The sequence below is a fragment of the Triticum aestivum genome, chromosome 1A (assembly GCF_018294505.1).
Source record: "Triticum aestivum cultivar Chinese Spring chromosome 1A, IWGSC CS RefSeq v2.1, whole genome shotgun sequence".
NCBI classification, from domain to species: Eukaryota; Viridiplantae; Streptophyta; class Magnoliopsida; order Poales; family Poaceae; genus Triticum; species Triticum aestivum.
In genome coordinates this window covers 173,436,438-173,453,591 of record NC_057794.1, presented here as the reverse complement: position 1 = coordinate 173,453,591, position 17,154 = coordinate 173,436,438, and the positions used below count along the sequence as shown (strand labels likewise).

Below are 17,154 nucleotides of genomic sequence, written 5' to 3'. Positions count from 1 at the left end.
TCAAGGACGACGATGCAGTCACTGACTCGACGGGTCCACGTTGTGAGAATCTGGCACGGAAAGTTTTGGCGTTTTTTCCTTTCCCGCGACGCCCCCGGTCAAGTCACTAGCGTGCTGGGTTCGGCTTGGATCCGTCGACGCTAATTTTAGCCCTAACCGGCAAAATTTATACTTCTAGGGACGCGACTGGTCCGTTGGAGCTTACACGGTTTCGAAATAAGAAAAAAGAAAAAAAAGGACAGGTACAACGACAGATGTGGCGGCCCCACGGACCCCATACGCCAGGCTCACGCATTGTCGCTGCCCGTGTCCATGCACCAAGTTTACCTCGAAACATATCTCGCCCCCTGCTCCCCCCCCCCCCCCCCCCCCCCCCCTCTCTCCTCCTGCTGGAGTTCGTGGACGACGGCGAGGCAGACGGCGGTACGGGCTAGCTCCTCTCTGTCGGCGAAGGTGCCGCGGAGATGGGGATCTCGTTCAAGCTGTCTAAGGTCGGCGTTCGCGTGCAACCGACCGCGCGCTCTGCCGCTCCGGAGCTACCGGCCGCGGCGGAGACGGAGAAGCCGGGCGCCGGTGAGAAGGATGGTTCCAGACCGGAAGCCAAACGGGAGGTAAGCCGTGTTTCTATTGGGTTGCTCGGCTCGGTTCGGTCGCGGGGTGGCCGAGGCGGTGGCCCCGACGATCTGGGCACGCAAAGTTGTAGTCTTTTGTGTGATAGGGGAGGATATTCGGGTTTTGCCTGCAATTTTGGGGGTTTTCGCGTCGAATTTGCGGCTGCAGGGATGATCCGTGGTTGTGTCCGCGGAAAGGGTCGGAATTTCCCGGTGATTTCTACTCGAGAGTTCTTTGTTCAGGTCCCTAGTAGAGGATTTCTAGGCCCAATCACGTCGTTGTTCGAACTGGGGTGCCAATTGCGTGTTCGAAGATTGTAACCTGGTGGCCTCCTCGATCGCAATTATACGGTATTTCCTTCATAAAGTAGCTAGAATTAATGACATGTTCATTAGAAAAGTACTCCCCTATCACACAAATGAAGATGTACTACTGTACTAGTTAATTCTGGCTACTAACCTAGATGAAGATGTTGCAGTAAAAATAGTGGACCTTCTAGTGATAACTACTACTATAATGTCCATTGTAATTGCAAAGGAGTACTTTTTTTACGGGAAGGCATACTTTATTCATCAAATAACGTTTACATCATCCGCTAACATTTTCACGATAAAATCAGGAGGGCGTCATCTCAAACAGAAAGGATATTCGCCCGTCCCCATCTAGCCAACTCATGAGCTAGAGTATTCGACTCTAATACAATGGTCAATAGTAACCTTCCCGAAATCTACTAAGATACTACGACAATCTTCTAACACCGGGAATGTCCTTCATTATGATTCAGAGTGTCCACCACCGTAGTATTATCCGTTCTCACCACCAAATTGGAGCATCCAGTATTATGAGCTAACTTAAGTGCCTCGAGTAGCACTGCTGCCGCTGCCTCGGCTGAGACGACATCAGCTACATATTCCAACCTTGCCGTTGATGCTCTTATCTTATGGACGTTCCCCGATGATCACGAATAACAGCTCCACATGCACCGGTATATTCACCCTCTGAAAAAGATGCATCGACATTCAATACCTGCTGTCCTGACAGAAAAACCAGCCACTTGGAGTGACCTTGGTTATCCCTGTCGCACGGGCATAGTTAAGGGCCAACGCAATAACAGCGGGAGCTATTCTCTCTGGAGTTTGCACATCATCGCCTCTGACAAGTTGTCTTCTTTGCCACCATAGATACCAGCAAACAGTCGCTACAAGTTCTGGTAATTCGACCGCTCCCGTGTGTGATCGCTGGTAGGAGTCGTCACACAATATAAACTCCAACACAGCTGCTCCCGATCTATCTGTCATAGTGGCAAAAGAAATATCCGCTGAGATCCCAAGAGAGTCCCAAACTGCCTTTGATCTCTCACATGTGAGAAGTAGATGTGCGATATCCTCCGCACCAGCTTGACAAATTGGGCAGTGAGATATATTCCCAACATGACGATTGCTAGAACACTAAAACACTGGATGGCATTGTGTAAGCATCTCCATAAGAAAATTTTGATTTTCGCTGGTACCTTTAGATTCCACAACTTCTTCCATACCGGATGAGGCGCCGAATAAAAATTCGTCATCCCCATATTATCTGCATCATAATTTGCTTCCCACTGTTTGTAGTACGCCGATCGTACCGAGAAAATTCCACTCTTCGTTAGGTGCCATGAGATGTAGTAATCCTCAATATCTTTGTGGAATATGGGTATTTGGAAGATGTGCTCTGCATCAATATGCCAGAATTTTTCCCGCACTAATATCTCATCCCATTCTCCTGTTATTGGTCTATTAACTCACATACTCCACTGAGCGCTTGATTACCTCGCACTGTAATGATTTTCCTCGATGCACTATTTGGAATCCAACAATCATTCCAAATATTTATTTTTGCTCTGTCTCCTACTCTCCAAATGCAACCTTTTTTGAATGTTTGGATGCCAGCCCAAATACTTTGACAGACATAAGAGGACCCCTTCTTTAGTTCACAGTTTAATATATCACCAGAGGGGTAATATCTTGCTCTCAGCACACGAGCACAAAGGTATCCACAGTTATCAATTAATATCCAGCATTGCCAAATTGAAACTATGGATATCTCGAAAACCCATACCTCCTCTCTCTTTAGGCACGCACATCTTCCACCAAGCAAACCAATGCATCCTTCGTTGCTTTTCCTCATCACCCCACCAATATTGTGACATTGCATCAGTGATCCCCTTGCAAATTTTCTTCGGGAATTTAAATACACTCATCGCATACGTTGGGATGGCTTGGGCCACTGCTTTCAACAGAGCCTCCTTACCTCCATATAGGAGAGAGTTCTCTCCTTCCATCCATTCACCATAGCCAGAATTCTCTTAATAATATGTTTGAAACAATCAACCCGGTCCACTCCAATCATCGGTGGAAGTCCCAAGTATTTATCCGAAAGAGATTCGGTCACAATATGGCACACCTCAGCCTTCACCTCCACATCTGTGTTTTTTTTTGACTGAAAAGTATTAAGCATTTGGCTTCACTCACCAATTGACCCGAGGCTGAACAATAATCATTCAGGATTCCACGAAGAGTGTTTGCATTTTGGGTATTTGCTCATAAGAATAAGAGAGTTATCAGCAAATAATAAATGAGATATTTTTGGAGAATCTCTGCACACGAGGCTGAACAATAATCATTCAGGATTCCATGAGGAGTGTTTGCATTTTGGGTATTTGCTCATAAGAATAAGAGAGTTATCACTTATCAGCAAATAATAAATGAGATATTTTTGGAGAATCTCTGCACACCTGGACCCCGTTCAAATCTCCAGCTTCCTCCTCATGGCTAATAAGAGCGGATAAACAAAGGAGTACATTATATTACCTCCGTTCGGAAATAAGTGATGCCGTTTTAGTTCAAATTTGAACTAAAACAGCGTCACTTATTTCCAAACGGAGGGAGTAGTTATCACCAGAAGGTCCACTATTTTTACTGTAACATATCCGATAAATGCTTCTACTAATCTAAGTTCAAAACCCAGAGCATGCTGCTTTTGGTAACTCTGTGTACTGTAGGTTTGGCCGGTTGCTGATTTGAGCGTCATTGATACAATCAGCAGCAGCAATGTGTTTTTCTGTTCTCTGGTCCACACAAATGCTTTTAGTAAAGGTGCTTTCTTTTTGCCGGGACAGTACTTTAATTTGAAGGAGCAGGAATGCCATGTCAACTATAGTCAATACACGAATAATAGAAACTGGGTCAATATTGTTGGTGCTGTGCTTCTTGGATTAAGAGAAAGGAGGTAATGAGTTTGTCTAGAGAACTTGAAAAATACCCAGGTATTTGAGCAATGACTAATGAAAACCACAATCTGTTGTAACCAAACACTCCACATTTTGTAATACTACATATTCTAGTGTTTCGAAACCAGTCATGCCCGACATATACCTCACACTCACCATATTCTAGATTTTGGTAAGATTTGATTTGTTTTGAGTATGGATAGGGGAAGGCAATGAAAGTTATGATTTTGATGAGGTTTCCGTAAGATTTGATTTGGTTTGGGTATGGGTAGGGGAACACAAGGAAAATTTTGATTTAGTTGGGGTTTTGGTAAGATTTGATTGAGTTAATGCAGGACTTGGGGGAGGGGTGGCGTACAGGAGGGAAAAAAACCAAACGGGTGAGGGGCAGGGTGGAGGCGAACTTACAACAATGAACTCCCTTTAATAGTTGAGGCTATTTATTGTTTTGGGAAACCTTAGAAAAATCCAAAGATAATGCATCCAAGCACACTAAGTGTTGGTGTGGGATTAACCCATCTGGAGTGTTGCACTTCCACTGGAGATTAGCCTGTTCAAATCTACCGAAAAAGGCTTTCGCCCCGCTTTATATATAAAGCAACGATCAACAACACCCGGTACAAACGCACGCCCCCACAACACACGAACACACACCCAAGGCAGGATACATAGGCGCTAAGCGCAGCAACACCATCCCTAGCACTACAAGAGCAGCCGGGGGCTACCGCAGTGAACACGCCACCGCGAAGAAGTGATGCCGCATATGACGAACCGTGGGCTCCAAGGCGGCGCCTTCAGGAAGGATACGACACCGGAGCGCCGCCACCGTCCGATCCGAGGATCAGAGTTTCCCCTGGAGCAACACAACGGGCAATGAGAGCCGCAACGATGCCTTCAAGAAGGGAATGAGCTTCGCCGCCGCCGGTCCGAAGATAGAGCATGTTTTCACCCAGGCCACACACACCGCCATAGAATGCCACACCCCGGCTACCACGCCGCCCACACGGCCGTGGCACCCGGGCGGCACCGAGCCACGGGCTATGCCTATGAGCACAATGGAACCACCACCAGGGCCGCCGTCCCGACATGCAAGATTAGGGCTGGAATTCGAGCCGAGTCGAGCCAGCTCGACTCGACTCGCTAGAGCTCGTTTCATTAACGAGCTTGCTCGACTCGACTCGTTATTATTAACGAGCTCAAATCCAAGATTGGCTCGGCTCGTATAACTCGCGAGCTGGCTCGTTTAGCTTGTTAAGCTCGTTAAAGATATGAACATAAAACCCTCAAATATTATAAAAATTATTATGTATATATTAAACATATATATCACTAAACAATAGTAATTTCCTTGTAACGCATGAGTCTCTCCTAGGCGGTTGGGCCTTCAACGGCTAGGCCTTGTGTTGTGCGCCTGGGACATAGGGTGCTGAGTGGCTGATCTTTTGTACCGAGCCTAACGAGTTACACGAGTACTCGTGAGATTGGCTCGTTTAACTTGGTCTATAAACGATCTTAAACTAAAGCTCGGCTCGGCTCGTTATTCTTCGAGTTCGAGTTGATTCGAGCCGAGTCACGAGCTACTTGTTTAGCTCACGAGCTTCGAGCTTTTTTTCCAGCCCTATGCAAGACCTTGACACCATCTCACCCAAGACCCGCCACTACCCCAACCAAAGAAACGAGTGGAAAGGACCTGCCTTTCGCACCCCTGGGCGGCCCCAGCGCTGAGACCCAAAAGGCCGGCCAAACCTTCGGCCCGTCCTGCGGCACCGGGCGCGAGACGAGCTCGGTCCTGCTGCCGGGTGCGGGACGAGTGATGAACCATAGTTAGGGGAAGGCCAACCCTTCGACAAAGATAGCGGCCGGACGACGAGTTGAAGGATCGAAGGTCAAAACGGGCCGCCTATAGACGAGTAGACGCTGGAAATCCAGCCGCTGCCGCAGTCGACCCGCCGAGCTGCTGTGATGCCGGCGCGGCGAATGACAACCGCCACCTAGAGGACCGAGCCACCTCGCCGTCGTCGTCCACAGCCGAAGCAGCAGCCACGCCGGACCAATGCCCCAACCTGCGCCGCCCGCCGGAAAACGCCAAATCCGTCCGGCACGCACCGCCACCAAGCCGCCGAAGCGCCGCCGTGCACGCCCGACCACGCCAGGAGCCAGCCCAACCAAGGTGGCCGCCGTCCCCCAGCCTGTGCCGCCGCAGCCCTCGTAGCCAACCGCCTAGATTTGATGGAGCCACCGCCGCAGCTAGCTGCCCCGCCTCCCCAAGCGCCGGCACGCCCCACCAGAAATTCCGCGCAGCCACCGCCGCTCCGATGTACAGCCGCGACCGCAGCACGGCCGGCCGCGTCACCGCCGCGCGAGCGCCGCGCTCCTCACCAGCAGGCTGCGTCCTGCGCCGCAGAGCACCAGGGGAGGGAAGAAGGCCCCGCTGCCACCGACGCCAGCCGGGCGAGGAGGGGAGGAGGCGCTGGCGGGCGGCGGCTAGGGTTTTGCCTTGCCGCCCGCGAGAGCGGCTCGAGCGAACAGAGTTCGGCGGTTGAAGCAAGCTCTTTCCCTTAATGTTTTCACTTGGTAGTATTGCCTGTTCAAATCTTTGGATCCTGCTGTTTACTTAGCTTAACTTTGTCCTGTAGGATTAGGTAGTGTCATCCTTTGCAATGGTTTCTGTGTCAGATTTATCCTGGCTGTTTGTTCTTACTTTTCTTTGTTTGATTTTTTTCCTGAAAGATTTTTAGGTTATTTGTTTTGTTGGCAGAATTTTGATGTGTATTATTCTCACCTTGAGAATCACGTGTCCTCCATATGATAAAATGCTGACCTTTTCTCTTTATGTAGGATGCTATTGTCGAGAGAGCTAATGATGCGAATGGCATCAATATTTCACCAGCATGCTCTAGGGCGATTTTGCCAGGTATTGGCTGAGAAAATATTTATTTAATATGTTCTGTATTTGTTTATCCACTCTTTGTGCTAAGCTTTCAACATTGTATTGCAGATCATGAAGTTTCTTTCACTTTCAGTCTCTATGATAGAGGTTACCTCATCGCCAAGTCAGCAGTGGTGCGTTCTTCAGCTAGAATTTTGATGACCAAAGGCATCACATTGATGTTCAAGAGAAAAATGGCTTGAGATTTTAGTATATTTTGACCTAACACATTTGTGTTTAGCTGGATCCTTGCCAGCCCTCTGTTCAGGATGGGAAAACACTGCATCCATATGATAGAGCGTCAGAAAAATTGTTTTCTGTAAGTATTGAATTGCTTGCTTGTTGGTTTCATAATTCTTTTCTTGTTTCATATCTGGTCAAAGGCTTTCATGTGTACTGTATTAGAGTTGATGCCTGCGTGGCTAGGTTTTAATGAAATATTTTGTACGTTACATGCTCAAGCAGTATACTAGATACGAAAAGTTGATGCCTGTTATGTCCTTGCAACAGCAAGCGTAATAGGTAGGGCCTCTCCCTTGCTGGCTTCCGTCCTCATGGTTTTGGTGCCGTGACGCTGAGACAATGCATGTTTGGGTAGCAGGGGTGAGATGAGAGAAACGAAAACATATCCCTATTGCTGACATTCCTCCCCTTTCTTTTCTTTTATGGAAGCCCTCTTTTGTTATTATAATTTATATTCCAATGGGGTGCCCCCTGCTGTTTCCCATTAAGGCCTCCTTAGGTTCATACTTCATAGGATAGGAATATCATAGGAATAGGAAAACTATAGGAAGTGAGATGAAATGTATCTCAATTCCTATAGGGAAAGAGATGTCACTTGATTCATAAGGAACTTTTCCATTGAGTCTTGGCTAATGTTTTTTTCCTTTGAAATGTGAAGGATTGGTTCCTATCATACATAGGAATAGGAATCCATTCCTACAAACCAGAGGGCTCCAAAGGAATTTTTTCTACAAAATTCCTATCCTTTAGAATTTCTATGAAATTCCTCTAAACCAAAGGAGGCCTAAAAAGAGATTGATATAACCTTTTGATTTCTGCAGTAACAGTAGTAGGAGACTAGCTGATTCTTATCACATGACAGGCTATAGGTGTCAATTTTTTTTTAAATGAGTCTGCGAGCAACACAAATGCAATTTTCCTTTGTGCTTGGTTCTCCTCCTAAAAGATGGAACGAAACATCCTTCAATAGCTGGTTAAAGTTAGTAGAAATAGTTAAACCGTGTCATGATGATCATAGCTCTGTGTACAGTTAAATGAGCTGCTTTGCATCATCACGTGCAGGCCATTGAAGCTGGAAGGCTGCCTGGAGATATTCTTGATGAGATACCAAGCAAGTACTACAATGGTTCAGTTATCTGTGAGGTAAGTTATTTTATCTGATTTGAAGCGTGCTATGTAAGCAAATGCGTAGTTAAACTGTCAGATGCTAAGCACCGTTGAATGTGAAAGTCATTCTTGTCACCGCTACCATAGTTTCTGTTTACGGCATGTTTTTCACTACAAGGTTTGCTAGCTTTTTCTAACGACAATCTTTGAAAGCAACCCTATATTATTCACACATGCATCCTAGAATAGATCATGGCAATTTACCAGGAATTCCTAACCTTACTTTTGGTCTTTTGGACAAGTATGAACTGCAAATTATGGATGTGTAGCACACAACATGAAATAAGTCAAAGTGCTGTTTTGGATATTGTCATGCTGCTACTCTCTCTGTCCTGCAAAAAGTGGTGTACAATTTGAATAACTTTGTACATTGAAGAGTGGCGCAGCCATTTCTGATGCAATAAAATTCCGTTGTTACCCCTGTTGGTATAATTTTGGAGAAAAAGGAACAACACACATGCATGCTGAGCCTATGCTGTTCGCTTTGGTTCTCTTGTGACCCGTCACCATGAATGCGAGCTTGCAAATGGCGTTTCTCCCACCTAGCCGCTCTCCCACCTCCACCTCCACCCATGGCGAGTCCTGGATCTCTCTCCCCTGATAGAAGGTCTCCTGCATTGGGACTTTCTCAGGAGTCGGCTAGAAAGTATTAGCTCTGGTTATATCACTCTCATTCCCAAGACACCTCTTCCGGAGTCGGCTAGATTATAGACCAATCACTTTATTGAACAGCTGTCTCAAGATTTTGACCAAACTTTTAGCTAATCGTCTGCAGCGGGCCATTCTTGGTATTATCCATCGTAATTGGTAGGGAATACACAGACTATACATGGAACATAATATTAACACCCCCCTCAAACTCAGGGTGGATCGACAACACTGAGTTTGGAGAGATAAAATTCATGCTGTGGTCTAGTCTGGGCCTCCATAAAGAAATCTGTCAATTGTAACTCAGAAGGCACATACTAAAGAGCAATAACCTGGTTCTGCACACCAGCGCGCACAAAAGAAGCGTCAACACCAACATGCTTGGTGAGCTCATGCTTCACAGGGTCTCGCACAATACTGATATCAGCTGTATTGTCGGACAAGAGGGTGGTAGGTGTAGTAACAGACACACGGAACTAAAGTAACCACCGTAACCAAGTCACTTTTACGTCAAAAGAGCCATAGCTTGCAACTCAGCCTCTGCACTTGAATGGAAACTGCAGTCTGTTTCTTCGCCTCCAGGCAATGAGAGAACCACCAAGAAAACAAGTAAGCAGAAAGTGAACGGCGATCTGAGGGATCACTAGCCCACGTAGGATCCAAATAGGCCTGAAGCTGTAACGAACTGGAGCGCGGAAAGAAAGATGGTGAGAGATCGTGCCATGAAGACATCGTAGAACATGAAGAAGGTGACTATAGTGAACCGAAGTGGGAGCAGGAACAAACTGACTCAAACTACGGACAGGATAGAAGATATCTGGACGAGTGACAACTAGATAGACAAAACTCCCAACAAGATGACAATAACGCGTCAGATCAGACAAGGGATCACCATCAGAAGCACGAAGGTGAACATTGGGCTCCATGGGAGACTCAACAATGCGCTCATCAGTAAGAGCAGCATGAGCAAGAAGATCTTGGATCGGACTGTTCGGGTTGAGGCCGGACGTAAAGGCAGAGAGCAACTTCGTCCGACTTAACGATTTTTGTACTAATGTCACGATCCCGTCATATCGGACGTCCGGCCTAGAAGCTGGACCGTCCAGAGTCATGTCGGACGTTCGTGTTGGAGGCCGGACGTCCGGCCGCTGTAGCTTTGGCTGCATTTCTTCCGTGTCTTCTCGCTCCTCTTCCACAATGACCTGGCCTTCCTCCCTCGCTTCTTCACGGTCAATTCCTTGGTACTTGTGTATGTATAGAGTTCTGGTTTGAGGTAGTAGCCATGTCTCATGGAATTATGTAATTTTATCGTTTTAATATATTTCAGTGGAAGCTTCTCACTTGTGCCAAGAGGTCCTGGGTTCGAACCAGCCTCTCTGCATTGCACTTCGCAGGGGTAAGACTAAGGCTGGCCATAGTGGGGGTAACATAACCGGTATCATGCACTTGGGACTAGCAAACATGCTTATGTGGCAGACAATTAAAGAAGAGAGAGGGGGTTAGAGTAACATATGTAGATACCGTATCATAATAAATGTTATGCTACTATGTGTCATGCATGGCAATAAATAAGATGATATATGATACTAATCTATGATACTATGCACTATGAAGATAGTATCATATGCATGGTACTAACATATGATACTCTCCACTATGAGTAGCCTAAAGACTAGGTTCCTATAATCCCTCCCCAGACCCCACCTTGTGTGGGAGCTTCTATGCACTGGGTCTGTCCTTTCAGTGGAAGCTTCTCCCACTTGTCTTCACTGGTCAAGAAAAAACAAATAAACAAACGCACCCACAGGCCCATCATCACCCACAATAACTGATGCAGCGCAGGCGTGCCTAGACCAATGCGGAATGTGCGCGCAACTGGATTGAGCAGCAGGGTCCCAATGCGAGGAGAAATAACGGCTGCGTTGATGTTTAATCAGGGGTATAATTGTCCATTTACCATCCACGTTTGCTCTCCTTGGTATTTGCATAAAGTTCTGGTGCTACCTAATGTGGGATGAAGGGACTCTAGTATTAACAAAGAAAACTGTGGAACTACTTTTCAAGGTAAGTATATACATATGATTTTCATGTTTCCAATCTAAATATTTAAAACGATATTAGCATCCATTTTGGAAAAGTTTGAAGGCATGTCCAAAACGTCACTTATTTGTGAACTGGAGGGAGTAGTTTGTATGCTACATTAGTTTTTCCCATTATAAATGGTTTATATGTTAAGCCTTCAACTACTATTTTCTACAAAAATTCCAAATAACTGTGAGATAATACAGCAATTAAAATATTTAAACCCGACGCTGCATGCCATGCTTGTTTTGTTACGGTTTGTGTACCTTATTGCTGAGATAGCATAACTCATTTAGAAGTTTAACTTATATTGGTTCTCAAGTACTTGACTGTTCTTATGGTATTTACTTCTAGATACGCGACTACCGAAAGCATGCATCCAATCAAGTTCATGCACCATCTGCTGACTTAGGACTACCTGCTGTGAATAAAGTGCAGCTTCAGATGACATTTGAAAATGTTGTTAGGGACATTATGCTGCTATCTGATGATTCATGGAGTTACAGAGATTTCATGGTATGCATTCTTGTAAAGAAGTCTCCTATCATTTTAGTGGCAAGATGGATTTACATGTTTTGTTTTCCTTTTCCTTCCAAAATCTGCTAATGTGTGCCCCTCTAATCCCAGTTTTCCACGCGTAGTTTGCATGCAAGTAGCTAACATCTTCTTACTTTTGGTCAGTCAAACCGGTTCTACATGAACCATTGCTAGTCTGTTTATAGAGGGATCTGTAATGTAATTTTTGCCTAGTCTGTTCCTCATCATATCTTCTCATCTATGCTCCTTGCTGTACTTGTTTGTATAGGAGGCAGAGTCACGGATTGTCAAAGCTCTACAACCAGCACTTTGCTTAGACCCTACACCAAAGTTGGACCGACTTTGTCAGGATCCTGTTCCTCATAAGGTACAACCACATGCAGAGCCAAAGCACTGTTATAGATGTGTATTTTAAGTATTTTGCATTTCTTGCAGTTAAACCTTGGTGTTGGAAGAAAGAGGCGGTTGAGGCAAAATCCTGACGTTGTTGTCACATCCAGTTACATGTCTCATGGTAAAAAGGTGTGCATTGATAGGGTGTCTGAAAGTACCAAAACGGACGAGATGGGTATTGCAAGTAGCAATATTACTCACCAGGTCCTTGATAACATTACTTCGCAAATTATGTCAGGTGGCTCTCAACCACTTAGACCAAGTAGTTCACAGGATGCAGCTAGAATGTCAATGGTGTCCCATTCTGGTATCCAGCAAAATATCAATTATAATGCTGTTGGTAATGATCATGGGGCAGGAGGTCCTGTCAGTTTTACTGGAGTCAATTCAAGCACTTCATCTCAGAACATGATGGCTTACAATGACAATGGCCTTCTATCTGTGAAGAGGGAACTACAAGAAGCTCCACTGCAAGACCCTAAGAGAGTAAAACCAACAATTAGCACTGATGATATCCAGCAGCAGCAACAGCGGCAGCAGATACGGCCTCAATCAGTTGCCCTTAGTGGGCAGGACATGCAATGGAAGAAGGGGATGCAGTATGCTTCATTGAATGGCCAGAGATACCCCTCTCCAATGGTGAACAATATGCAAGATTCAGGGGCTTCCTTTTATTTCAGAGAGCAGGGTTTGAGATATGGTGCTAAGCAAGAGCAGATGGATGGCATGGAGAGATGCAAAGACCCCTTGCAGGCTATGCCCCCTGAAAATACTGTGCTCGATCAGCAGCAACCCCATGCTCAACATTTGTCACAACAAGCAGCAGCTAGAAACAATCTACAGAACATGGCACAATGGCAGAATCCTCGGGGTCCAAGTGAGAAAGACATGAAGAAAGAAGAAATGCTTCAGAGAAGAAAGTTAGCTGCTGCCTCTCGTGTCTCTTCTGCACCAATGGTTCAGTCTCCAGTATCCTCTAAATCTGGAGAGATATCAAGCAGTTCAATGGGTGGCCAGTTTGGTTCTGCTGCGACATCTGCTGCAATTGGATCACATAAAGATAATAAGTTTGCCACGAGTTCTAGTGCTGCCGTAGGATACCCGTCTGTGGTTTCCAGTCCTAGTGATTCTATGCACCGGATGCAGCAGCCTTCGGTTGCTCCTTCGAAAAGGAAAAATTCTGCCCCCAAGACTCAACCACTTGTAAGCAGTGCAGGGTCCCCAGCCAGTGTTTCAAACATGCTTCCTATACCGAATGCTAGCAGCCCTTCTGTTGGGACATCAATGGCTGACCAATCAATTCTTGAGAAATTTAGAAATATTGAGGCTATATCCAATCGGTATGAAATAACATTTGCGAAATCTGCTAACTCTACATTACGGCTTTGGTTTGACAATTTGTTTTATTTTCATTTTCTGGGGTTACCTGTAGAAATATGTTTTGGAAATTTATGACTGCACAATTCAGTACAATAACTCCTGTCACAAGAAGATGTGACTCTGGAATTTCTGCATTTAGTTGTTTAGCTTTTGACAAATGATACTCATCGATAGTACCTCCTAGTAGGATTAGAATGTATATAATTGATATTGACAATTTATCAAAAAATATTTTCATACATTAAACTTTCATAATTTTCCCTCTTCAAATGTACAATACTAAAACCTAATGGTCCAAGTTAAATCTTCTTGAAATTTGGAAGTGTAGAGTGTCACTTATTTTTGTAACTGGGTAAAAAGAACTGAAAAAAATGCTGCTTTAACATTGCTTTGAACGCTAAATGTCACTTCCTTGAGTCAGTTATTCTGCATATGTTATTATGTTTAATACAATTAAAGTACTCCATCCGTTCACAAATATAAGATGTTTTGGATATTTCAATATGGACTACATACAGACTGAAATGAGTGAACGAACACACTAAAACGTGTCTATATACATCCGATTCAGATTTTTTTTAGAACATCTTATATTTATGAATGGAGGGAGTATTATAAAGTTGACTTGTATAATTTTGTTCTGTTTACCTGTTTGGCATGACATGTGTTTTACTTGAACATCGATCCAGTCATATAGCAGGTCATAGTTGGTAGAGTTGCTTGGTTATAGCAGCAGATTTAAAATCAGAAACCTTTCAGCCACTGACATTTTACGATCTTTTTCATATGCATATGATTGTTTATGATTGCAGCTGAAGCTGTTGGCATATTTTGTTTCAGGCATCAGCTGCACAATAAGAAGAACAAAGTTGATAATTTATCTAATAATAGGAAGTCCATGATAAATGCAAGCCGAGAGAAAGTTGTTACACTTCTCTCCAATTGCTTCCATACTGAGGATTACAAAGATGAGTTGAGGCCTCTTTGTAATTCTATGTTGAATGGAACAATAAATTCCTTTAGGACCAGAATACTGAACTTTGTTGTCACCAACCGCTCATACCAAGGTTTGTGATCTACACAAGATTGTATATCTGTTCCCAAATTAGGATTAAAGTTGAAGCTTTGATTAGTATGATTAAAATCACTTCCTACAGGTCCTACAAAGCCGTTCCGGATCATTTTCAAGGATAAGCCTGATGGGACAGTGGGAATGCAATATGGAGACCCAGAAGATTTCGACAATCGGAACTCACATGAGTGTACACTCATATTACCCACCAAGGTATGCATTAATTACTGATTGTATCCTCCCGTGCATAACCTAGTACCAAAAACTTGAAAACAGCAGGTTTATGGTATGTGTTTTCTCTTCCTGTGTTTAACCTCTCTATTGGTTTTTCTATCAGTACCATGCCGACTTGCTTGCAACACAACTCATTGCTCGGGTGAGTTTCAACTACCCTAAAGATTGCTTGGAATTAATAATTTGGATAGTGTCCTGAATTTTGAACCTTTTGAACCCTTGACCCTAGATGGAGAAAGAAGGCTATGATAAGGCAGATGATCAAGTTGTGCCCAGCAACCCTCCTGGTAACCTCAGTGGACTATCAGGCATGTTACCAGACAATACAGCCAATGAAGTGAAACAAGAGGGAGGTATAACCCAGCAACTTAATGCTGCAGCCCATGCGAATATGGTATCTGGAAGCCCTTTGCAACAACTTTCTGCCAATAGGATGCTTCCATCTGGGAGTAGCAACCAGGCAGTACCAATGCAGCAAGGGTATATGCAGGGTGCAACCATGTCTGCAAGGAGTCAACAACTCGACCAAAGTTTGATCCAGCAGCAACAACAGCAGCAGCCACAGCTGCAGCAGAATGCACAATCACAGCTTCAGCAACAAACATCTCTTCCTCTCAACCAGATGCAGAGACCCCAACTGCTACCAACAAGCCCATTATCTCAGATGCTGGGGCCTGGCTCAAATCTCCCAATGGGCTCAAACCACATGAGTAACACCAAGGCTACTACTCCTGCTTCCTTGCAGCTTCATATGATGCAGCAAGCACAGCAGCAACAGCCAGTGCAGATGTCAAGAAAAGTGATGATGGGGCCTGGCTCATCTGTGAACATGGGCAATATGGTTAATAATGTAGTAGGCCTCAGCGGTCTTGGAAATATTATGGGAATGGGCAATGTGCGGCCAATGTCCTCCCCGATGGGATCCATGTCAGGCTTAGGGAACAGTCCCAATCAGATGAGCCTTGGAATGGCATCCAATCTTGCCGCAGCTGGGCTTCGTCCAGGTATGAACCCTGCTGCTATTGCCAAGATGCGGATGGGATTAGCTCAGCAACAAAGGGTGACCAGCCTTTACCCCCAGACTGGAATGGTTGGATTGCCTGGCAGTGGTTCACCAATCCTTCCTAGTTCTGCCGGCTTGGCCATGATGGGCCATCATTCACTAAATAGAAACAACCTTAATCCCATGCAGAGGGCCATGATGTCTCCAATGGGCCCACCAAAGATGCCAGTGGGTAATTTTCAGATGAATGCCCAACAGCAGCAGCAGCAACAGCTGCAGCAGCAACAGCTGCAGCAGCAACAGCTGCAGCAGCAACTACAGCAGCAGCAACTCCAACAGAACCCCCAGCAGCAGCAGCAGCAGCAGCAGCAGCTCCAGCAGCAGCAGCAGCAGCAGCAGCTACAACAGCAACAGATGCAACAGCTCCAGCAACAGCATCAACAGCAGCAGCAGCAACAACAAATGGGATCCCCTTTGCAGCAGGCGGCACAAGTAGGTTCGCCTGCTGGTTCACAACAGTCATTGGTGATGCAGCAGCAGCAAATAAGCCCGCAGCAAATGGCTGCGATGAGCCCACAATTGAGCTCAGGGGCTCTGCAACAAGTGAATAACAATGTAGTCAATCCTGTGGGGACGCCAGGCCCGCCTCAAAGTCCACAGTTGAGCTCACACTCACAGACCCAAGGTTCAGTCAGCAGCATTGCAAACTCTCCAATGGAACAGTTGCAAAGTGCCAATATGGGAGGTCCTGGTAGCATGTAGTAGTAACTGCAAATATTTAATCCAGCCCGTGGGGATACGCAATAATGGAAAATATAAACATTGACAAAGACGGCTACTGCTTTCTTGTTTGTTGTGGTAATTGAGGTCAAATTAGTTTTCCTGCAAGTTATAACCGATAGACGCAGTTGTTATGCAGGAACCCTTTTTTCCGCCAGGATTTGTGATGTAGATTGTTGTAGCTGATGGAAATAGTGCATGTAGGAAGGAGCTCAGTACTAGGAGATACATTGTTCAGCCGAACTACATTTTCTTGTTTAAATTAGAGCTGTTATAGATGCGTATATCTGCTACATAGTCGATTGTGCTTGTTTACCTTTTTTTTTTACCAGGAAACAGTTGTGCCTATGAATAAGTATGCCCATTTCATTGTGAATAAGTTTGTCATGTTTTATCTTGGAACTTGTAGATGTTGCAACATACTGACATTGTTGCTGTGTACAAAATTTAAACTTTGAAAAAGAATATTTAATACCTTCTCCCTCCATCCGGAATTAACTGTCGCTGAAATGAGTGAATCTACACAGTGAAATGCGTCTAAATACACTTATTCCATTGATACTTAATTCAGGACGGAGGGAACATGTCAGAAAATGGCATATGACAGTAAAGAAAAGGAAGACAGGAGATATGTATCCTCCTGTTTGAAGCCACTTAAGCATCCGATTTACAGTACTGAGTTATTGGCTTGCCAGTTACGATGAACAACCTCTAAAGGAAAAAAAAAGGACGTCACGGACAAGAATGTGACCACCTTCCTTCATCAAATACATCCACCGAATGAAATTTTCGTAGGCTGACCGATT

The 17,154-nt window shown here is 45.0% G+C and overlaps 1 protein-coding gene across 2 annotated transcripts; it reads left to right on the top strand.

Annotated features, from left to right (window-relative positions):
• The first annotated feature begins 365 nt into the window (after positions 1-365).
• On the top strand, positions 366-16,727 carry LOC123042372 (protein PHYTOCHROME-DEPENDENT LATE-FLOWERING). 2 transcript variants are annotated; one of them, XM_044464851.1, is made up of 12 exons: positions 366-611; positions 6,719-6,794; positions 6,879-6,943; positions 7,066-7,128; positions 8,115-8,195; positions 11,304-11,465; positions 11,755-11,853; positions 11,922-13,219; positions 14,100-14,326; positions 14,417-14,544; positions 14,669-14,707; positions 14,795-16,727. In XM_044464851.1, exons 1-12 carry the CDS (start codon positions 465-467, stop codon positions 16,328-16,330), a joined length of 3,921 nt encoding a protein of 1,306 aa, XP_044320786.1. In that variant the 5' UTR covers positions 366-464; the 3' UTR covers positions 16,331-16,727. The 2 variants fall into 2 exon arrangements, with proteins under 2 accessions (XP_044320786.1, XP_044320779.1); XM_044464844.1 differs by having other exon boundaries at positions 7,051-7,128.
• The last annotated feature ends 427 nt before the right edge of the window (positions 16,728-17,154 follow it).

Coding starts and splice junctions, on each gene's coding strand:
- LOC123042372 (XM_044464844.1), top strand. CDS start 465: ATGGGGATCTCGTTCAAGCTGTCTAAGGTCGGCGTTCGCGTGCAACCG. Junction 6,795..6,878: donor CTCTAGGGCGATTTTGCCAG/GTATTGGCTGAG, acceptor ATTGTATTGCAG/ATCATGAAGTTTCTTTCACT. Junction 11,466..11,754: donor GGAGTTACAGAGATTTCATG/GTATGCATTCTT, acceptor TTGTTTGTATAG/GAGGCAGAGTCACGGATTGT.